The sequence below is a fragment of the Ovis canadensis genome, chromosome 2, assembly GCF_042477335.2.
Source record: "Ovis canadensis isolate MfBH-ARS-UI-01 breed Bighorn chromosome 2, ARS-UI_OviCan_v2, whole genome shotgun sequence".
In the NCBI taxonomy this organism is placed as follows: Eukaryota; Metazoa; Chordata; class Mammalia; order Artiodactyla; family Bovidae; genus Ovis; species Ovis canadensis.
The window spans coordinates 107,870,322-107,888,279 of record NC_091246.1 but is presented as its reverse complement, the minus strand read 5'-3'; the positions used below and the strand labels follow the sequence as shown (position 1 = coordinate 107,888,279).

The following is a 17,958-nucleotide window of genomic DNA, read 5'->3' as shown; positions in this document are numbered from 1 at the left end:
TTACCACTGAGCCCACCTGGGAAAGTGGACTAACATGAAATTTTGTTCTTTTGACAATAATATCATTCTATAAGTTTAAAATGTGTAAATTTTACTTACCATCCAAGTTTTGTATCTACTTTGATGCCTTGGAGGGTAGTATTAACAGCAAAAGACAGTAACAAGATTTTTTTTTTCTTTCTTTTGTTTTATATGCTCTTAAGTAATAATTTTATGCCAGTTAAATTTGATGAATAAAAATACATGACTTTGGGAAATGTTACACAGAATTCCATTATGACTTCATTCTCAGAAGAGCATTTGATTAAAAGGAGATGTTATTCCAGAATCTTCCTTTCTCCTTTCTTGTGCCTCTTCGAATAGAAAAATTTATGCTCTTCTCTCTTTTTTGGTCTTTTTACTAGAACATTTTTACCATCTTTTAAAGAGTGGCCCCAAATGAATTGTTTAGTTAGATGCTAGCGTAGGTTTCTAAATGTGTCTAATTTTATTTTTTTGATCTTATGGTTCTGCTTTTGGTCTCTCTCTTCCTGTTGCGCTACTGATGATGCTCGAACTCAGTTTGGGGACAGCGTCTGATGTCATGCAAAAAGCTGGTGGGGTCTGGGCATGTCGTGATACCAGGATACTGAAATGGCAAACATAAGGAAATTATACAACCTTTCAGCTTTATGTGACATTTTCCAAATTTCTGTTTGAGGTGTTTTTTTTTTTTTTTTTTTTTCAAAAATTGTCCAAGAGCCTGCCACTGATCTATTTAACCTGACTCACAAATAATTCTGGGAGAGAAAAAATAAGGGGTGGTGACCACAGGTGTATTCCCACCAAACCCATGGGCTAGTAAAGAGAATTTTTTAAAATGTGCTAGAAAAATTTAAGGAAGTTTTCCCTTTAAATAACTCACTGGCGTTCACATTAAGATACGCTTTTCAAATATGTACTGAGATAACTGGGAATATGTTTAAAGATCAAAAGGGCATAGTCATAATAATGTTAAATGACAGTTAAATAAACGTGGTGTGAAAATATAACCGAAAATGCACCAGTGCTATTTAGGGAGTTCAGCCATGTACTTGGAGAAGAAAAGCCTTTTGAGAGGATGACTTTCCCCTGACGTGATGACATTTCCCTTTAATGAGCTGTGTTCCCTCGTGGCACTGAACACGCAGCAGGCGAGACAGAAATTAAGCAGTTCACTACACGAATGACTCTGGAGGAGCGAGTACAAGTGGTGAGAAGGAAAGCCGAGAAAGTGTTCCTGAGGCCGAGCCCTGAGGGATGAGGAGCCGGCCCTGTGGAGCAACAGGAAGGGAGTTCGGGTCAGGAGACTGGGCCCTGGGGCAGGAGGGGGTCGGCGGAGCAGGCGGCGCTACCCAGCTGCCTGATGGGGCTCCAGTGGGTCAGGAAAGAGGACACCATCAGGGTTCTGTCCGTGGGCTAGGATGGCCAGCAGTGAGGCTGGGAAGAAGTGGGTTCACCGTGTGAACTCACTGTGTGAGTTGACGGTGGAATCAACGGGAATTGGCGATAGATTGATATCAGGTATGCTGATGAGGAGGCTCCAATGGAGGGACCTACCTAAGAATCATATGCAGCGATAATCCTTTGTTCCCGGGAGAACAGGATGAAAACTATTCTCTAACTTCTGATGGTGGGAGGGGCTCACCATAGAAAGCTACCAAGTCTTTTTTTTTCCCCTCTTGTGCCTAAAAAGTACCCAGTTCAGTATCGCACTCAGGAAGGCCCAGGAGTCACCCTCTGGCATCCCTGCATGCTGGCACAGTAAATAACCATGTCTCATTCTCCTGTGTCACTTCCGTGCCTCATTCGCAAACTCACAATGAACCCAGGCTGTCCTCCCACGAGCTACACCCTTATTTGGCAAACCCCTGAGCTATAAAATTTTAAAAAATGAGATACTACTTTCATGGTGTATGGTTTCACTCATCTTAGAATGACTCATAAATCATTACGGGAACATTTAGCCAACCACGGCTTCTGGCTCAGTCCTTTTGAGGAGTGAAAGCGAAAATTCTGTTTTAACTCACAAGGCTTAATTTTTAAGTCAACCAAGGAACCAAGATGCCCTCTAATGGTGAAATGATGTAATGCTCTGATTTGTAATGAAATATATAATACCATTTCAGTTAAAAATTGTAGAGAATTCATAAGAGATTATGAACAGAATTGCTTGGTGAAGGCTTTATAATTTCTTAATGTTTGGCCATCAGTTTTGTCTCTTCTGTGCATTATTTAACTGTATTCCAAAAAGCTTTGTTGTCTGTGGTTGAAGGGGTCTTGGGCATTTGTCTTTCAAAGTCGTTTCAGCATTTCTTTCCCTTAGGTCCCCCGCCATGGCTGGAGGGTTATTCGCCATCGAAAGAGACTTCTTCTTTGAGCTGGGTCTCTACGATCCAGGCCTCCAGATTTGGGGTGGTGAGAATTTTGAGATCTCATACAAGGTAACATTTCATTTAAACAACTGCAGTTTTCCCAAGAAGTTACTACTGATTGTTGTGGCTATCTGATAAGGCTGGTTTCTTTCAGGTTGTGTGTGTTGGGGGGGTGGGGGAGTACTGTTTAATGCATTTCTCTAAATTATAAGGAATGACTAACAAACATACTTGCCTTTTGGGAAAACATAAGGCAAAATGCAAGCTCCGACTACATATGTACATGGCTCAGCTAAAAACGGAGGTCAGCAAGCTTCAGAGTAAAAATACCTCCTCTCCCATCCCCCACCCCTCCCCCAAAGGCTTTCCATACTGGAGCCTTTTGTTATTAGAGCCCCTGCGGGAATCAGCAGTTGTTGGGGTCCCATTTGCCCATCCACTGCTGAAGCTGCCTTTCATCCCTGTAGGACAGGATGCTTCAGGACAGAGGCAGACCCCAGCAGGGACTGGGGTTTTTACACTGGCACGGGAGCTGCAGCTCCCCACCTCTTCCCGAAAGAAAGGGACAGAACAGTGATCCAGTTTGAGTTGAGTAGATAACTGTTCAACTTGTCTTGAATGTCTGGAGCTCAGCCCCGTGAGGGATGAGAGGAGAAACCCGGTCCCCGCTGTCAAGGAACTTACAGTCATAAGAGATGGGAATTCTACTTAAACTCGTAACACAATCAGAAGGTGGACCCACATTCAGCTGATGTGATGAAGGAGCAGTTGGTGGGATCCTGCTAGAGGAAGTGTTCAAGACAGAACTAGGAAGATGGCCTTGAGATTGGTTGGGGGACGCTTCTAAGCAGGTAGAATGGCAAAAGGCGCAGGACAGGGGATATGAGAGTTGAGGAGACCGGAACGCTGGCAGAAGCTGAATGCGTGAATCAGACAGAGATGAAGGGGAAGACCATGTGGGCAGGGATATTAGGGCCTCAGTGAGGAACCTCCAGTGCTGTTACACTGTTACTAATCCAGCAGGCAGTGGAAACCATTAGAGGGGCTGAGGGGGAAGGCATGACCCCCAGCTGCCCTTCAGCAGCATAATCTCCTACTATAAATAAATAGGGGAGTGATCGGAGAGGGGAGCAGAGGTGCAGGAGCTGGTGAGGATCAGAACACTCCCCCATGGGAGACATGTTAGCTGGTGGAGCGGGAGGGGGGTTACAAGGGTGTGAGGACTGGGATGTCTGAGTGGCTCTGCAGGTCTCGGGTGCTGCAGGAGCTCAGGAAGGGGTCCCGGGTCCCGGGCACACCTGTGTTCCCCAGCAGCCTCTCTGTTAGTATGTGAGCTCGAGAAATAGGAAGTCATTGCAGGATCTGTTTGGTGTATAAATTCCCTGTGGACACTGTGTCTAGTTCAGGTTCCACAAGACAGAGCTTGCATTTGAAACAGCTGCACGAGTGTCTTTCCTGACAGATCTGGCAATGTGGAGGCAAGTTGCTGTTTGTCCCTTGTTCCCGTGTTGGGCACATCTACCGTCTTGAGGGCTGGCAGGGGAACCCCCCACCCGTCTATGTCGGGTCTTCTCCTACCCTAAAGGTGAGTCTTTTGGTTAAAAGTGGGGAGGCTGGGAGCTGACGCGTGTGTGCCACATGGCCACTGAGTGTGTCAACCTGATGGCTGGGTGACACCTTTGAAGCTGTCATGCTGGGTGTCACTTCTAACATAGGCTGGATTTATTTGTGAAACTTCTGTTTAAGATTATTCCTTGTATCCTACTCAGATTATCATTCCTATATCGAGTGTTTTCTGTGAAGATACCTCAGATTAATTTGTAAAAGCTGGCAACCCACTCCAGTACTCTTGCATGGAGAATCCCGTGGACAGAGGAGCCTGGAAGGCTGCAGTCCACGGGGTTGCGAAGAGTTGGACACGACTGAGCGACTTCACTTTCACTTTTCCCTTTCACACATTGGAGAAGGAAATGGCAACCCACTCCAGTGTTCTTGCCTGGAGAATCCCAGAGACGGCAGAGCCTGGTGGGCTGCTGTCTGTGGGGTAGCACAGAGTCGGACACGACTGAAGCGACTTAGCAGCAGCAGCAGCAACACTGTAGGAAAATAGTTGGAAAGAAAATACCAGTTTGTATTATTCACACATCAGTAAAATACTGTTCTTATCTGATTTTTAAAAAGTAAAGTGATTATAATAGGAGTTTGTGTAGTAAACAAAATCAGAGTTTTGAACAGTGCTTGTAAAAGTTCAGTACCTTTGTATGGCTGAGTGCCCTCTCTGTTGACTGTCCCAACATTATCAATCAGCTATACCCAAATACAGAATTAAAAATTTAAAAATAACAGTAAAAAATTTTTTAAAAATAGTTTAGTATCTTTTGTCTCCCAAACGAGGGACAAACCAGGAGAGTTTCACCCTAGAGTCTACAGGCCCCGCTGCTGGCAGGCCCATGGCCTTACTCCTTGATGGAGCAACGTAGGAGCCATGTGGCTGCCATACTCTAAGAGCATATGACTGGTGCCCTTCATCTTCCGGAGCCCTTAACCAAGTCAAAAGCAGAAGGAAGCCTATTTCTGGCCACAGCTGCAACTCAGGACTGTTCCCCAAAGGGAACAGATAACTGAAGGAGAAACGAGGCTATAAGAACCGGCACAGCCCTCTGACCAGCCAGATTATCTTCCAAATGACCACCATGGAGCCTCATTAGACAGAGATCCCATTTAACACCAGGCCCGACGGCCTCGCAGGAAGAGAACCTGCCCTTGGAATCAGCCCCACAGTCACCAAAAATTCATATCAGGTCAGTTCAGAAAAGCCTGTGCTACGAGGAACAGAAAGAGATGAGAGGGCAACACCCGTGACTGCAGGTTAGCCGTGGGTCTTCTCAAAGCCCAGCAAGTGCAGCCATCGCCAGCACCTCCGTCCTCTGCTTCCGTGTGTCCCCTCCGCCTCCAGAGCTGTTTCTCCAGCTAGCGGTCTTTGAACTGCAGACCTCTCATATCAGCTGTCGCCCAGAACCTTCCTTTTCTTTTTTTTTTTTTTACCACACTGCACGGCTTATGGGGTCTTAGCTCCCCAACCAGAGATCGAACAGTGAAAGCACAGGGCCCTACCCACTGGTCCACCAGGGAATTCCCTAGAACCCTCGTCTTAGGTGGTCCTCAGACGTTTCCGACTCAGCATTGTCAGAGCTGAGCCATTAACTTTTCCTTGGAGATGGTTCCTTTTTCTGTGACCCCTGAGCCCACGAGGTGAGATGAGGAGGCAGGTGGTCTCCTCACCACCTCCCGCCTCCCGCACCGCCCCTGGTTCCAGTCTCTCCTTGCCCAGCAAAGGCCCTCAGGCCTCCCATGGGTGCTCACCCACCCCCCCTCCCTCATCCCTCTCCACTCCGTCCCACCCCTCAGGCCATCTCCACTCCCTGTCAGGGTTATTCCCTTGGAAACTGAATCTGATGTCTGCTGCCTGCATAGACCCTTCTATGCAAATGGCTGTCAGCTGAGAGTTGACATGCAAAGTCCCTAAAAACAATCACTGGTGTCACTGAGAGCTGGCACTTCGTGAGAGCTGAGTGTGTACAAAAATCTAAATGCTTCACACAGATTCACTTCTTAATTATCCGAAGGAGTTTCCCTGGTAGCTCAGACAGTAGAGAGTCTGCCTGCAGTGTAGGAGATGCAGGTTCACTCCCTGGGTCGGGAAGGTCCCCTGGAGAAGGAAATGGCAACCCACTCCAGTATTCTTGCCTGGGAAATCCCATGGACAGAGGAGCCTGGCGGGCTACACAGTCTTTGGGGTTGCAGAGTCAGACATGACTGGAGCGACTGACACGCTTTTCACTTTAAATGGAGAAATGGAAGCAGCTTTTCTCTCAGTGAATCCTGCATCCAGAGGTGGTAACAGACCTCCTTCAGGGCTCCACACACACCATGGTCTGTCACACAGCTGTGTTGCCCTTTGCTGCAAGTCCTGACCCCAACTCACTAACCACTCCTTCAAACGAAGCCAGCCCTGTCCCCCATCCCAAATAATTAAATGCTCCTCCTTTTTGTTACTGTAACCTTTATACGTATGGCCTGAATTCTTCATGTTCATGAGTACCTAGAAGACACGGACTGTGTCTAGCTTTGGATGCATTTGCAAGAATTCAGAATATTTAGCAATAATGTTGTGCTCTTTTAGGAGACTGCCACTTAGAACTTCTTGAGCCCACAGGCATTTGCAGCAACAGGCCCGTGGCCAGGCATTCACCCTTTGATAGTTACCTTGTAGCCAAGAAAACATTTAATCTGAATACTAGGTGTTCGCACTCCTGATATAGAATGGTCAGTCACCTTGGCCAGCGGGCCCAATGCAGCCCCTTTCCATAAGTAAAGTTGTGTTGGAACCGAGGTTTGCTGTTGCTTTGCATGTTGCCTGTGCTGCTTTCTCATTGCAGCAGCAGAGATGAGCAGTAGCAGCAGAAACATTATGGCCACCCAGCCGAAAAGACGGACTCCCAAGTCCTTTATAAAGTTTACTGCCAGCTGATGTCCAAGTGCGAGGACCTCGCTGGGTCCGTACTATATCCATCGCTTCCATTCACACCTGTGTTCAGTGCAACAGCAGAAGTTAGGTCTTAGTTATCACATGCCAGCTTACTTGATTGTTCTTTGGTTGCTTTTCAGGATACACCACTGGGGCATTGGGAGGGGGAAATATCCGCTTAATTCTGGGCTACAGTGAAGTGGTTCAGGTATATATATTGTTACCAGACGGGCAGAAGCGCCTGCAGGAATGTGTCTGAGTGAGCAAAGCTGTTGTTTATCCCTGTGGTTTCTGCACCTGCCAACAGTGTGGTGCTCAGAGAGGAGATTGTTCTGGGCAGGGGCAGGGGACAGGGTGAGGGGCTGGGGGTGGTTCCAGCCAGCTTCTCACGAACCCTTTCTTCACTCAACTTCATCAGCAGGAGAGAACATATTATCTTAGACTGTGTAACCTTTTTAGGGCTTCCCAGGTGGTGCAGTGGTAAAGAACCTGCCTGCCAATGCAGGAAACTCAGGTTTAATCCCTAAGACAGGAAGATCCCCTGGAGAAGGAAATGGCAGCCCACTCCAGTGTTCTTTTCTGGAGAATCTCATGGATAGAGGAGCCTGGTGGGCTACTGTCCATGGGGTCACAAAGAATCAAACACAACTGAGCAACTGAGCACGCACGCACACGTGACCTTCAGCACCGTGACACCAGATTCTGTGTCCACCACTCTTTGGCTGAACACTCATGACAGTGACATGTCAGGGTCATGAGCTCACTTGCACACACTTCATTAAATATACAATCCTCTTGAAACGAGTTTGTCATATTTCATATGTCAGGAAGAGACTGTTTATGATAGTACAAATATTTTTATTTTTTTATAATGTTAATTTTTTTTTCCCCAGAATTACGTTAGAGTTGTGGAGGTCTGGTGGGATGAGTACAAAGACTACTTCTATGCCAGTCGCCCTGAATCGAAGGCCTTAGCATATGGGGATATATCAGAGCTGAAGAAGTTTCGAGAAGATCACAACTGTAAGAGTTTCAAATGGTTCATGGAAGAAATAGCTTATGACATCACCTCACACTACCCTCTGCCGCCCAAAAATGTCGACTGGGGAGAAGTAAGTGTCAGCTGGGTGGTCGTGTGTGTGTTTGGAGACTGAGCTCAGGAGAAAGCAGAGCGAGATGGAAATGTTGGGGAAGAGAGAAGAATTTGAGGCGGGGAAGTTTGGTGGAAAACAAGGCAAGTGAGTGGAGGGTGTGGGCCAGGCAGACAGCTAGTTTGGTTTTATTGGGTTGGCCAAAAAGTTCGTTTGGGTTTTCCATGCAATGGCACAGAAAACCCCGAATGAACTTTTTGGCCAAACCCGATATTTGCCCAGCAAATTGGGTGTCAGCCACGATGAGGAAGTTGCCAGTGAGGGTGCATGGGGAGGGGTCAAGAGGGCACACATGGCCTGGTAGACACCCCACTGGGCTGTCTAGGAGACCTTGGGCCCAGAAAGGAGGCTACATGTAGATCTAAGGCTGTGACATGTATTTGGAGCCCGCAGGACGTTTCGTGGGACTGAGCGGGAAGAATGCAGAGGTAAGAGGCTAGATCTGTCCCTGAGGAGCCCCAGCGCTTAGAGAAGCAGGTAGAGCAAACTGACCTGCCCTTTTTGGTAAGAGGTCAGTAGTTTGGGTAGCAGGATGTGCTCGATCTCTCTCTGCTCCTCTATCCTAACAGTTCTCTGTCCCGTATTTCCGTCTTCTATTTTGATGAGCTGTGTTTAACTCCCAGCTGGACCAGAGCCCCTGAAAGCCCAGACTGCATTTCAGTTTGGTTATCTTTTCCTCTCGAGAATTCCTCACTAGCCTAGAGCCTTCTGTGTGGAAGGGATGAATTCTCTTGGTGAGCTTGCCCAGTAGAGGATTCAGAGCCCACCCTTCACACGCTGATGGCTCTCAGATGTCCACCTTTAACCCAGACCTCTGTCCCAGAGCCCCGACAAGTACATCCAGCTGCCAACAGACGCCAATAGTGACCTCTAGTCAAGTTATAAATCTGTAGTAGTATTTCCAAAAAGGGAGAAGATTGTTTTTGAACAAAACATGCATTCCAGAGATGGAAGCACATGTTTGCCACGTACTTACAATATATACAGTTTTCCCATAGGTGGTCTGTATTGTTTAATTTGTCAGCTATAGCTTGACTCCCCCCATTTGACTCAGTGGTAAAGAATCCACCTGCCAAAGCTAGAGATGCCAGAAACCCGGGTTTGATCCCTGGGTGGGAAATATACCCTGGAGAAGGAAATGGCAACCCACTCCAGTATTCTTGCCTGGAGAATCCCATGGACAGAGGAGCCTGGTGGGCTACAGTCCATGGGGTCGCAAGGAATCGGACATGACTGAGCGCACATGTTATTTATTATTACTTACAACGTCCCTAGTCAGAGAGGAGCCTCACTGCCCGTTCTGCTGGTCACAGCTACCCCTCTGCCCCTCCATGAACCCCAGCCCCTGGATACAGCTGTCAGGAGTGGGAGCCTTACTTCCCAGGTTCACTGATGGTCTAGATACTTAGGGCCAGTCTCTGTGACCACTGTAGTCAGGTCCTTTCGCTCTGCTTCTCATGAATCTGAAATGGTACTCATGGTATTTTTAAATTTCTTTCTTCTGTTGTCTTTTATCGAAATGTATAGGCCAAGGTCCTTCATTGAAATGAGCCCCTTCCAGTGTTGACTTTCAGACCATAAGTGGTTTCACGCTATCCAACCGGTGGCTTTTTTACATTAATTAATTGTTACCATTGTTATTGCTTTTGGGCTGGGCTGGGTCTTGGCTGCTGCACGGGCTTTCCTCCGGCCGCAGCCCGTGGGGGCTACACGCTGGCTGTGGTGCACCGGCTTCCCATTGCAGGGGCTCTCTTCTGGCGGAGCACGGCCTAGTTGCTTCTCAGTATGTGGAGTCTTCCCAGACCAGGGATCAAACTCGTGTCCCCAGAACTGGCAGGTGGACTTCTGGCCACTGTACCACCAGGGAAGTCCTAACCAGTGACTTTTCAAGTATAAACAACCTTATAAATCTAAGAACAACAGGAAACCCTCTCTATCTCTTTGCATGTAACCAAATTGCTTCACAAATCAATATGATAAGTAGGGAAAAAAAAAAAAAAAGACCATAAGTGGTCTGAGAGATGACTATAGCTCTGTCTTCCCAGAGGCCTGACAGGGACAGTAGGTACCAGGCTGCACATACCCCACCCTCCATGTGGACCTCAGCCCCAAGACAAAGTTCTCTGACCTCCTGCTAGAGCTTATCAGAATCTAAACCGTTACCGGCCTGTGACCCTTTGTTCATTTCTTTCAGATCAGAGGCTTTGAAACTGTGTACTGCATCGACAGCATGGGGAAAACCAATGGAGGCTTTGTGGAGCTGGGCCCCTGCCACAGGATGGGCGGGAATCAGGTACGCCGCTGGCTCCAGGCTTCCAGATGCAGTTGGTTTGCACTGGGAGCCAGCGCGCTGATGCAGCACAGGCTTTAGCCTGGTTTTCAGTTTGGTAACTGTGATTGTTTGATAAAGTAAAACATTCTGTGAAAAACCAACAGTGCTGAAGCATTTGCTTAAATGAGGGGATAAGAGCAGTATTGGTTTTTACGTAAGCAACCTCAAACTAGAATTTGTGTCTCATATAAGAGACTAGAATATATTCTTGCTTGAGTGTAAAATTATGTAAGCCTCACTCCCTAACAGTTTTGTTTGTTCAGATATTGTTCAGTTTTCCACATATTCCCCCCAAGAAGCTGGGATTCTATTACCAGTCGTGTTCCCAGGTGGTTCCGATGGTAAAAAATCCGCCTGTAATGCAGGAGACGTGGGTTCATTCTCTGGGTTGGGAAGATCCCCTGGAGGAGGAAATGGCAACCCACTCCATTATTCTTGCCTGGGAAATCCCATGGACAGAGGAACCTGGCAAACTACAGTCCATGGGATGGCAAGAGTCAGACACAACTGAGAACAGCAACCACATATTTTCTTCCCTTCCTATGTGAGTATTTTTCTTGTCTCTAATTTAGATGGTGATACATTATCAGGTCTGTTTCCACATTTTCATTTTATCACACTGTTGGTGTGATTAATATCTTAACGACCGATTCTGTATCTAAAAGGCCGAATAGTTAGAAGCCGTCTTCTAATAGTTAGAAGCGATCTTCACTGCCATCAAAATGAGTAATTCCTGTCTTTGGACTTGCAGTTCTGAACATACAGAAATGTGATAGAGAGATAGGGTAGTCATTGAGTCTAATTATAAGACTTGAGTTTCTTTCTGTTTTAAATAGCTTTTCCGAATCAATGAAGCCAATCAGCTCATGCAGTACGACCAGTGTTTGACGAAGGGGCCTGATGGATCCAAAGTTATGATTACACACTGCAATCTGAATGAATTTAAGGAATGGCAGTACTTCAAGGTATTCTGCATCTTAGTTCTGAAATATATGCTGTTTCATTTTAATATATGGAATTGAGACATGTAAACCTTAAAATCTGCATTCTCACTGGCTTGCATTTCCCTCTCATTTTCCTGATAAGAGAGCACCCCTTTTATTCTCTAGTACAATGTCATCATGGACGGGCACCACCCAGGGTTCATGCAGACCCACTGTTCATTTACCCACATAGGGAAACCAGGGTTCCCTGAGGCAATCATCACCATTTTTCTGATATCAAAATCTGATCTTTTTAATCTAAATGATAATATATATAATTTTAATGAATGGCTTATTTATATATACATATGTATATATAGTTTTAATGAATGGTTCTTTTAGATTAACTTTTAAAATAGTGCTGCCTATTGTCCAGCAGGTGGCGATAGAGATGAACAGGTAACATGTTGGATTCCAGGCTTCACAGCTTCTCCTCCTGGCTGTTAAACGCAGGATATGTGTTGCTTGTTGCTTGTTTTAAAGGCCACATTTAGTTCTTCATTTGACTCTGTGGGAGCAGTGTTTCTATTTCAGGTGTGAATTTTCAGTGTTGTATGCCAAGCTGAGGATTCCAACGTTCGAATGGTACTCTATAATTTTCAAAGTCTAGACTTGGCTAAAGTAAATCAACTTATTGTGAAACAAAAAGTTGAAAAAGCTCCCCCAAACTGAAAGAAGCTGGCAGCCCTTAACTTTCTTTACACATCTTGTGTTTGTTGTCATCCACTCCCTGCCGGAAAACACTTGTTTGCAGTGTAGTGACCATGTTAATGGCCTAGCTGAATATTCCCAGCTATGGGAATGATATATTTGCACGGATAATTACCAAGAAGCAGTAAGTTTGTGTCAGTTGCTGATGTTAGGAAGGAGAAGATTAATATAACTCCCAGAGGGCAGAGCATTTATTTCCACAAAGAAAGATGAATAATAGCAGTAAAGCCTAGGGGTGAGTAAGGACAATATTAACTAGTAAAAGAAGGTTACCAGATGCAAAACAATATGAGAAGGAATGGATAAAAAATGGGATGCATATATTTTAGATACTATGTTTTAAAGGACACAGCACCGAATATCAGTCTGTGTATCAGATGTTACTATTAATAAATATTCATTGGGGCCTTTCAAAAAATAGCTAAAGCCCATCATACTATAATGGAAGAGAAGGAAAAAATGTAGAAATAAAAATAAGCAAAATGGGGCTTCCCTGGTGACCCAGTGGTAAAGAATCCTCCTGCCAATGCAGGAGACGCAGGTTTGATCCCTGATCCGGGAAGACCCCACTGCCACAGAGCAACAAAGCCCATGCGCCACAACTACTGAGCCTGCACTCCAGAGCCTGGGAGCCCAGACACAGCAAGTGCTGAACCCCATGCACCCTAGAGCCCGGGCTCCACAAGAGAAGCCACCCCAGTGCCTACTCACCACAACTAGAGATGAGAAAGCTGGCACCCTGCAAGGAAGACCCAGCACAGTCAAAAATAATAACTAAGAAACAAAAACAAGCTATTAAAGAAATAAAGTGCCATAGGATAGGAAAGAGAGATTAATAGGAGGCTTTATTTCTGGTGAGTTTCGGGTAGGAAGTGTCACTGCACGGAATCTTGAGGTGTGATGAGACTTTTCGTGGAGGATAAATGCGATGACGAGTGAGCAGAGTCATAGCATCTTAGTGTAGAGAATTCTAGGAGCTGGGTGTTTTCTGGTTCCCTGAGTTGTTCTCCATGGGAAAGAGCATGGAACTTTTTATGGTCTTTGGGGAGTGACCGACCTTAGCTGAGGATCACAGTGATAGGAAACAGTGGGTACTTTCAGGAAGATAATTCTGGAAACATTGTCAAGTCTGGACTGGTGAGCAGGAGGCCAGTTCAGGCAGCAGTTCTCACTCTGCTCCTCTGGACCCGTTTACATCTTTACTAACTGCTGACACACTCCCAGGGAGATTTGTTATGCAGCTTACAGCTCATGGGGTTTCTGAATTGGGAATTAAACCTGAGAACTGTTATGAGTATTGATGTACGTATTCGTGTAAAAGTAACACTCATAACCCTATTACATGTTAATATAAATAACACTTTTAATGAAAAATAGCTATTTTCCCCACCACAATGGGAAGAGTAGCACTGTTTTATAGTCTCACAAATGCCTTTAGTGTCTGGTTTCATAGAAGAGCTCTGGATTCCCACTCTGCTTCTGCATTTAGTTGGCTGCGAGATGTTGTTCGAGTTGAGTATCTGAGGAAAATCCAGCCTTGGGTAGACATGCAGTTTGAAAACAAGGGGTAACTTAATAGCCTTTTCAGAGAATTGGGCTTCACGAGTGTGTAGGTGGTGGTTTCTTTTTATTCACTCATTTGTTTATAGCTGTGCTGGGTCTCCATAGCTGTGCCCAGGCTCTCTCTAGTTGCTGTGAGCAGGGGCTCCGCTCTAGCTGTGCTGCACGGCCTTCTCATTGCGGAGCACAGGCTCTAGGTGCCCAGGCTTCAAACAGCTGTGGCTCCCAGACCCAAGAGCACGGGCTTCAGGAGTTGCGGTGCGCTTCTGGAGTTGCCAGGGGGTGTTGCTCCGCCACGTGTGGGATCTTCCTAGATCAGGGGATCTGTGTCCCCTGCATTGGCAGGCAGATTCCTATCCACTGTACCGTCAGGGAAGTGCCAGGAGTTTCCTAAGTTATTTGCAGTGTGGGATCTGGAATCCCTGTCGGTGAGCATTTCGTCCTCTGTTGCATCAAACCCACTTGTCTGGCTTAAACTTTGAGTGGATCTTCCAAATGATGGCACAGTTCATCATACACTGCCCCTGAAATCACAAATATAACCACTTTTTACCAGAAAAGTCTTTAAATCTTGTGGTGCTGTCACATTCTTGATGATGGATACAAGTTTTCTAAAACGCAATTTTTTGCTTGAAAACTTGGATTTTATCAATGGCAACAAATAACTGTCAGCTTTATATTGTTTTTCTTTTCCCCTTGAAGTGACAGGCTCACTTTATTTTCTGTAAAATTTCTCCTCAGCCCCAAGTTTGCATAATTGTAATCTGCCTGCGATTTGTCCTGTCAAGTCACATGACAAGAAAAGGCACTCGTTCAGCCCTCAAGTCCAGCAACTGCCCATGTTCTGGCCATTCTTACCTACTGTCTCTCAGAGTCAAGACTTAATAAAACTAACATGTTTTACTGCTTCATCAAGGATGTTCTCAAATGAAACTGGCTTTTTTTCTAATTGTGAGTCTGTAGCCATGGAGAACATGACCCCTTGATTGATCCTACAGCCCCAGCTCTTTGGCCCAGCATAGCTTTTGTACTGTCTGTATAAATGTCCATACAGTGGAAGAGGCAGTTAGGGTCTTTGTATTCTTAGGAAATTGTTTCGACCCTACAGACCCAATCTTAGCTAGTCTGAGGACTGCACTCTGAGAGCTGAATTGAACCTCCAGCAGGTGACAAGGACTCGACTAAGACAAGGGTGGTGGGGGTGGGAAAGGGTATAAGCCCAAGGCCCTGCAAATGTCCGTGTTCAGCTGGCGACTCTAAGGAAGGAAGGCGGGCACGCAGCCTGAGCTGCGCTATCCTAAGCTCAGGACAGCTGGACTAGCTGGATAGGAACTAGAGGAGCTGGTCTGGAGGAGAAGATGATGAATTTAAGTTTGCATGTGTTGAATTGGAGGTACCTGCAGTACATCATGCCTGAACAACAAAAGGACGTAGAAGACTGACAAGAGAAACCCAGAGTCTGGGGTGAAGCTGGATCATGCCTGACCAATTTGCTTGAATTGTCTTCTTTCGAAAGCCAGGAGGTGACCTGTCTAATGCCAGTGATAGCACAGAGCTCATGTGTAACGCTGTTTCCCTGTGTTTTCCAGAACCTGCACAGACTGACTCACATTTCTTCTGGAAAGTGCTTGGATCGCTCAGAGGTCCTCCATCAAGTATTCATCTCCGACTGCGACTCCAGCAAAATGACTCAAAAGTGGGAGATAAATAACATCCATAGTGTTTAGAAGGAATGAAAGAAATCAGTAACCTACCTACTGACACGTAAACTTATACAGGACTGAAAGCCGCCTGAAACCTGCTGCAGCTGTTGTCACCTGTACAGCTCCAAACCCAGAGCTCCGTGGGGGCCTGAGGATGTTGACAAACTGTGACTTTTACAATAACATGATCATCTGCAGTTACTGTTTACAAAACTGCTTTTACCTTAAACTTTGTAGATGTTTACATCTTTTTTGTTTTGTTTTAAGATGATGTTGGTAATCTTTGCGTTTAGCTCTGTTTTATTTAGAACGGAGTTAAAAGCATTGTTGTCTTCTTTGGGATTACACTCAGGGGTCTGAAAGGCAGTTTGATTTTTTTTTTTTTTAACACACTTGAAAAAAAAAAAGGTTGGAGTAACCAGACTTTCCTATGTAACTTGGTGATTATCAACCTGTTGTGTCTTTATTTAATTTTACATCTTTTTGAAGCACTGCCACAGGTTATTAGCCAAGGTGGCCTTCCTCCACGGTCATGCTGCTTTTTTGAAAGGTGAATTTCAACACATTTAGTGCCTCTTTCATTTCTTGGTATACTATTTCAGGAGCTTTGAATGCAATTTGTAGGATGGTATTGATGGAATCGTTACCTGTCTGAGGACTGAATTAACTTGCTGCCATTTGCTCTGAAATTGAATGCTGTATGGCTCAAAAAAGAAATGACAAGATGGAACATCCAGGGCTGTTCTGCAGAGTTGGAAGATTTGTGTGGCATTAACTCCTCTACTTGTCGGCATTCCATTGCCCTCTGTCAGTCCCTACTCCTAAGGCATGAGGGGGGCCTACTAACTTGAGAAAAAATGTCCTCTGACATTGAGGATTGGCTTTTCCCCATTACCTGTCACTTTAGAAAACTATTAATGTTTTTCAATTTGGAAACCTTGAAATGAGAGTAACACAAATAACACACCACCACTGTAAACACATCAAAGGTTTGTTCTAACCAAGGTGAGAATTTCCAAACCCGTGTTGGATTAAGCCTTACAAGACTACTATGTGTTATAACCTAAGCTGTGCAATTTATATAGTCAAGGGTGAATGGACCTTTCATTTATTTCTTCATGAAATTCCCTGCACAGTCTTTAAATTTAAAAAAAAGTATTGAAAAATACAGTTCATGAACAAATATGAACTCCTTTCTGTTCAATTATCTGTTAGTTCCCTAGTGTTTCTTTTTTTTTTTTTAGGAAGTATGTTTCTGTTAGTATTTTTCCAATGAGAAGACTTGTTTGAATTAACACATTTATTGAGATAGATAGTACCTACAAGAGGAAAACCAAATACTGCAAGTGGTCAATATATCTAAATAGTCTCTTATTCCCCACAAGATTAAAATGCTCCATCAGAGGCAAAAATAAATAAATAAAAAGAAAATTAATGAGGCAGGGAATGGCAAGTAAATAAGAGACTGATCCTGTTATCATGATCAATGGAAGGAATTCACAAACTACTACCAGAGAAAAATATATTTCACTAAAGCTTAAAAAAGAAAACAGAAAAGAGCACCTACATTTATTTAAAAAGAAAAGCCTACAAACTTGCTTCTTCCAAGCTTAGCTCTTAAATTTGGAGAGTCAAAGTTAAATACAGAGTTTTATTTATAATTTTGAATCGTCAATTTGTATTTTGCTCCTGATCTCTGATCAACCATTTGAGCTTTCATTCATCTCTAGGGATGTTTAAAAAGGAATACATTTCTATGCCTATATAATTGCAAAATAACCATAAGTAAGAAACTAAGAGAATTGGTGTTTAATACTTATGTGTTTGCAGGTAGGTCGCATTTTCCTTGTTGAATAGATTATAACCTTGTTAACTATGCATAGGCCTAAGAACAGTGGCACAGAAACTGTGCATGTAAATTTTAAATGGGTATTTTGTGCAATTCATTAAGATACTCTATAAAAAAGGACTCTATTGAAATCAGAAACCTTACCAAACACAAAAAACATCAGAAGCTGCTGCCATAATGACTATTTTCTACTGTAGGCTGTTTTGGAAATAATTCCATATCCTTGCTTTGTAAGTTGATAATATCACTATGCATTTCTACACATTTTATAAATTTGATTTATGCAGATTTTGATACACTGTATGTTTCTGTAGAAATTGTATAAATATTCAAAATTTTATTAGGGGTAAATTTGAGAAGTTTATGTATATCTTAATTCTGGGTTGCTTGTTTTTTAGGTGAGAAATAAATAAAATATTGTATTTTAATCCATGGGGTTTTTTTTTTTAGTACTTGTAATCCTTTTTATATATATCTAAACACTGCATGTTTGAAGTAATTACTTGATTTTATTGTTTATAAGGGGCTTCCCAGGTGGCCCTTGGAAGAATCTACCTATGAATGCAAGAGATGCAAACGATGCAGTTTCGATCCCTGGGTCAGGAAGATCCCCTGGAGAAGGAAATGGCAACCCACTCCAGTATTCTTGCCTGGAAAATCCCATGGACAGAGGAGCCTGGAGGGGCTATAGTCCATGTGGTCGCAAAGAGTCAGATATGACTGAGAACACACAGACATTGTTTGCAAG

At 44.4% G+C, this 17,958-nt stretch overlaps 1 protein-coding gene across 2 annotated transcripts in view; it reads left to right on the top strand.

Annotated features, from left to right (window-relative positions):
* Positions 1–17,638, top strand: part of GALNT7 (polypeptide N-acetylgalactosaminyltransferase 7) — a 134,307-nt gene extending 116,669 nt beyond the window's left edge. For both annotated transcript variants that reach the window (XM_069576763.1, XM_069576764.1), the window contains exons 7-12: positions 2,345–2,462; positions 3,856–3,978; positions 7,815–8,033; positions 10,267–10,365; positions 11,241–11,369; positions 15,248–17,638. In XM_069576763.1, the coding sequence (XP_069432864.1) occupies positions 2,345–2,462; positions 3,856–3,978; positions 7,815–8,033; positions 10,267–10,365; positions 11,241–11,369; positions 15,248–15,385 (826 nt within the window). In that variant the 3' untranslated portion in view covers positions 15,386–17,638. The remainder of the gene's footprint in view (positions 1–2,344; positions 2,463–3,855; positions 3,979–7,814; positions 8,034–10,266; positions 10,366–11,240; positions 11,370–15,247) is intronic.
* Positions 17,639–17,958: the final 320 nt, after the last annotated feature.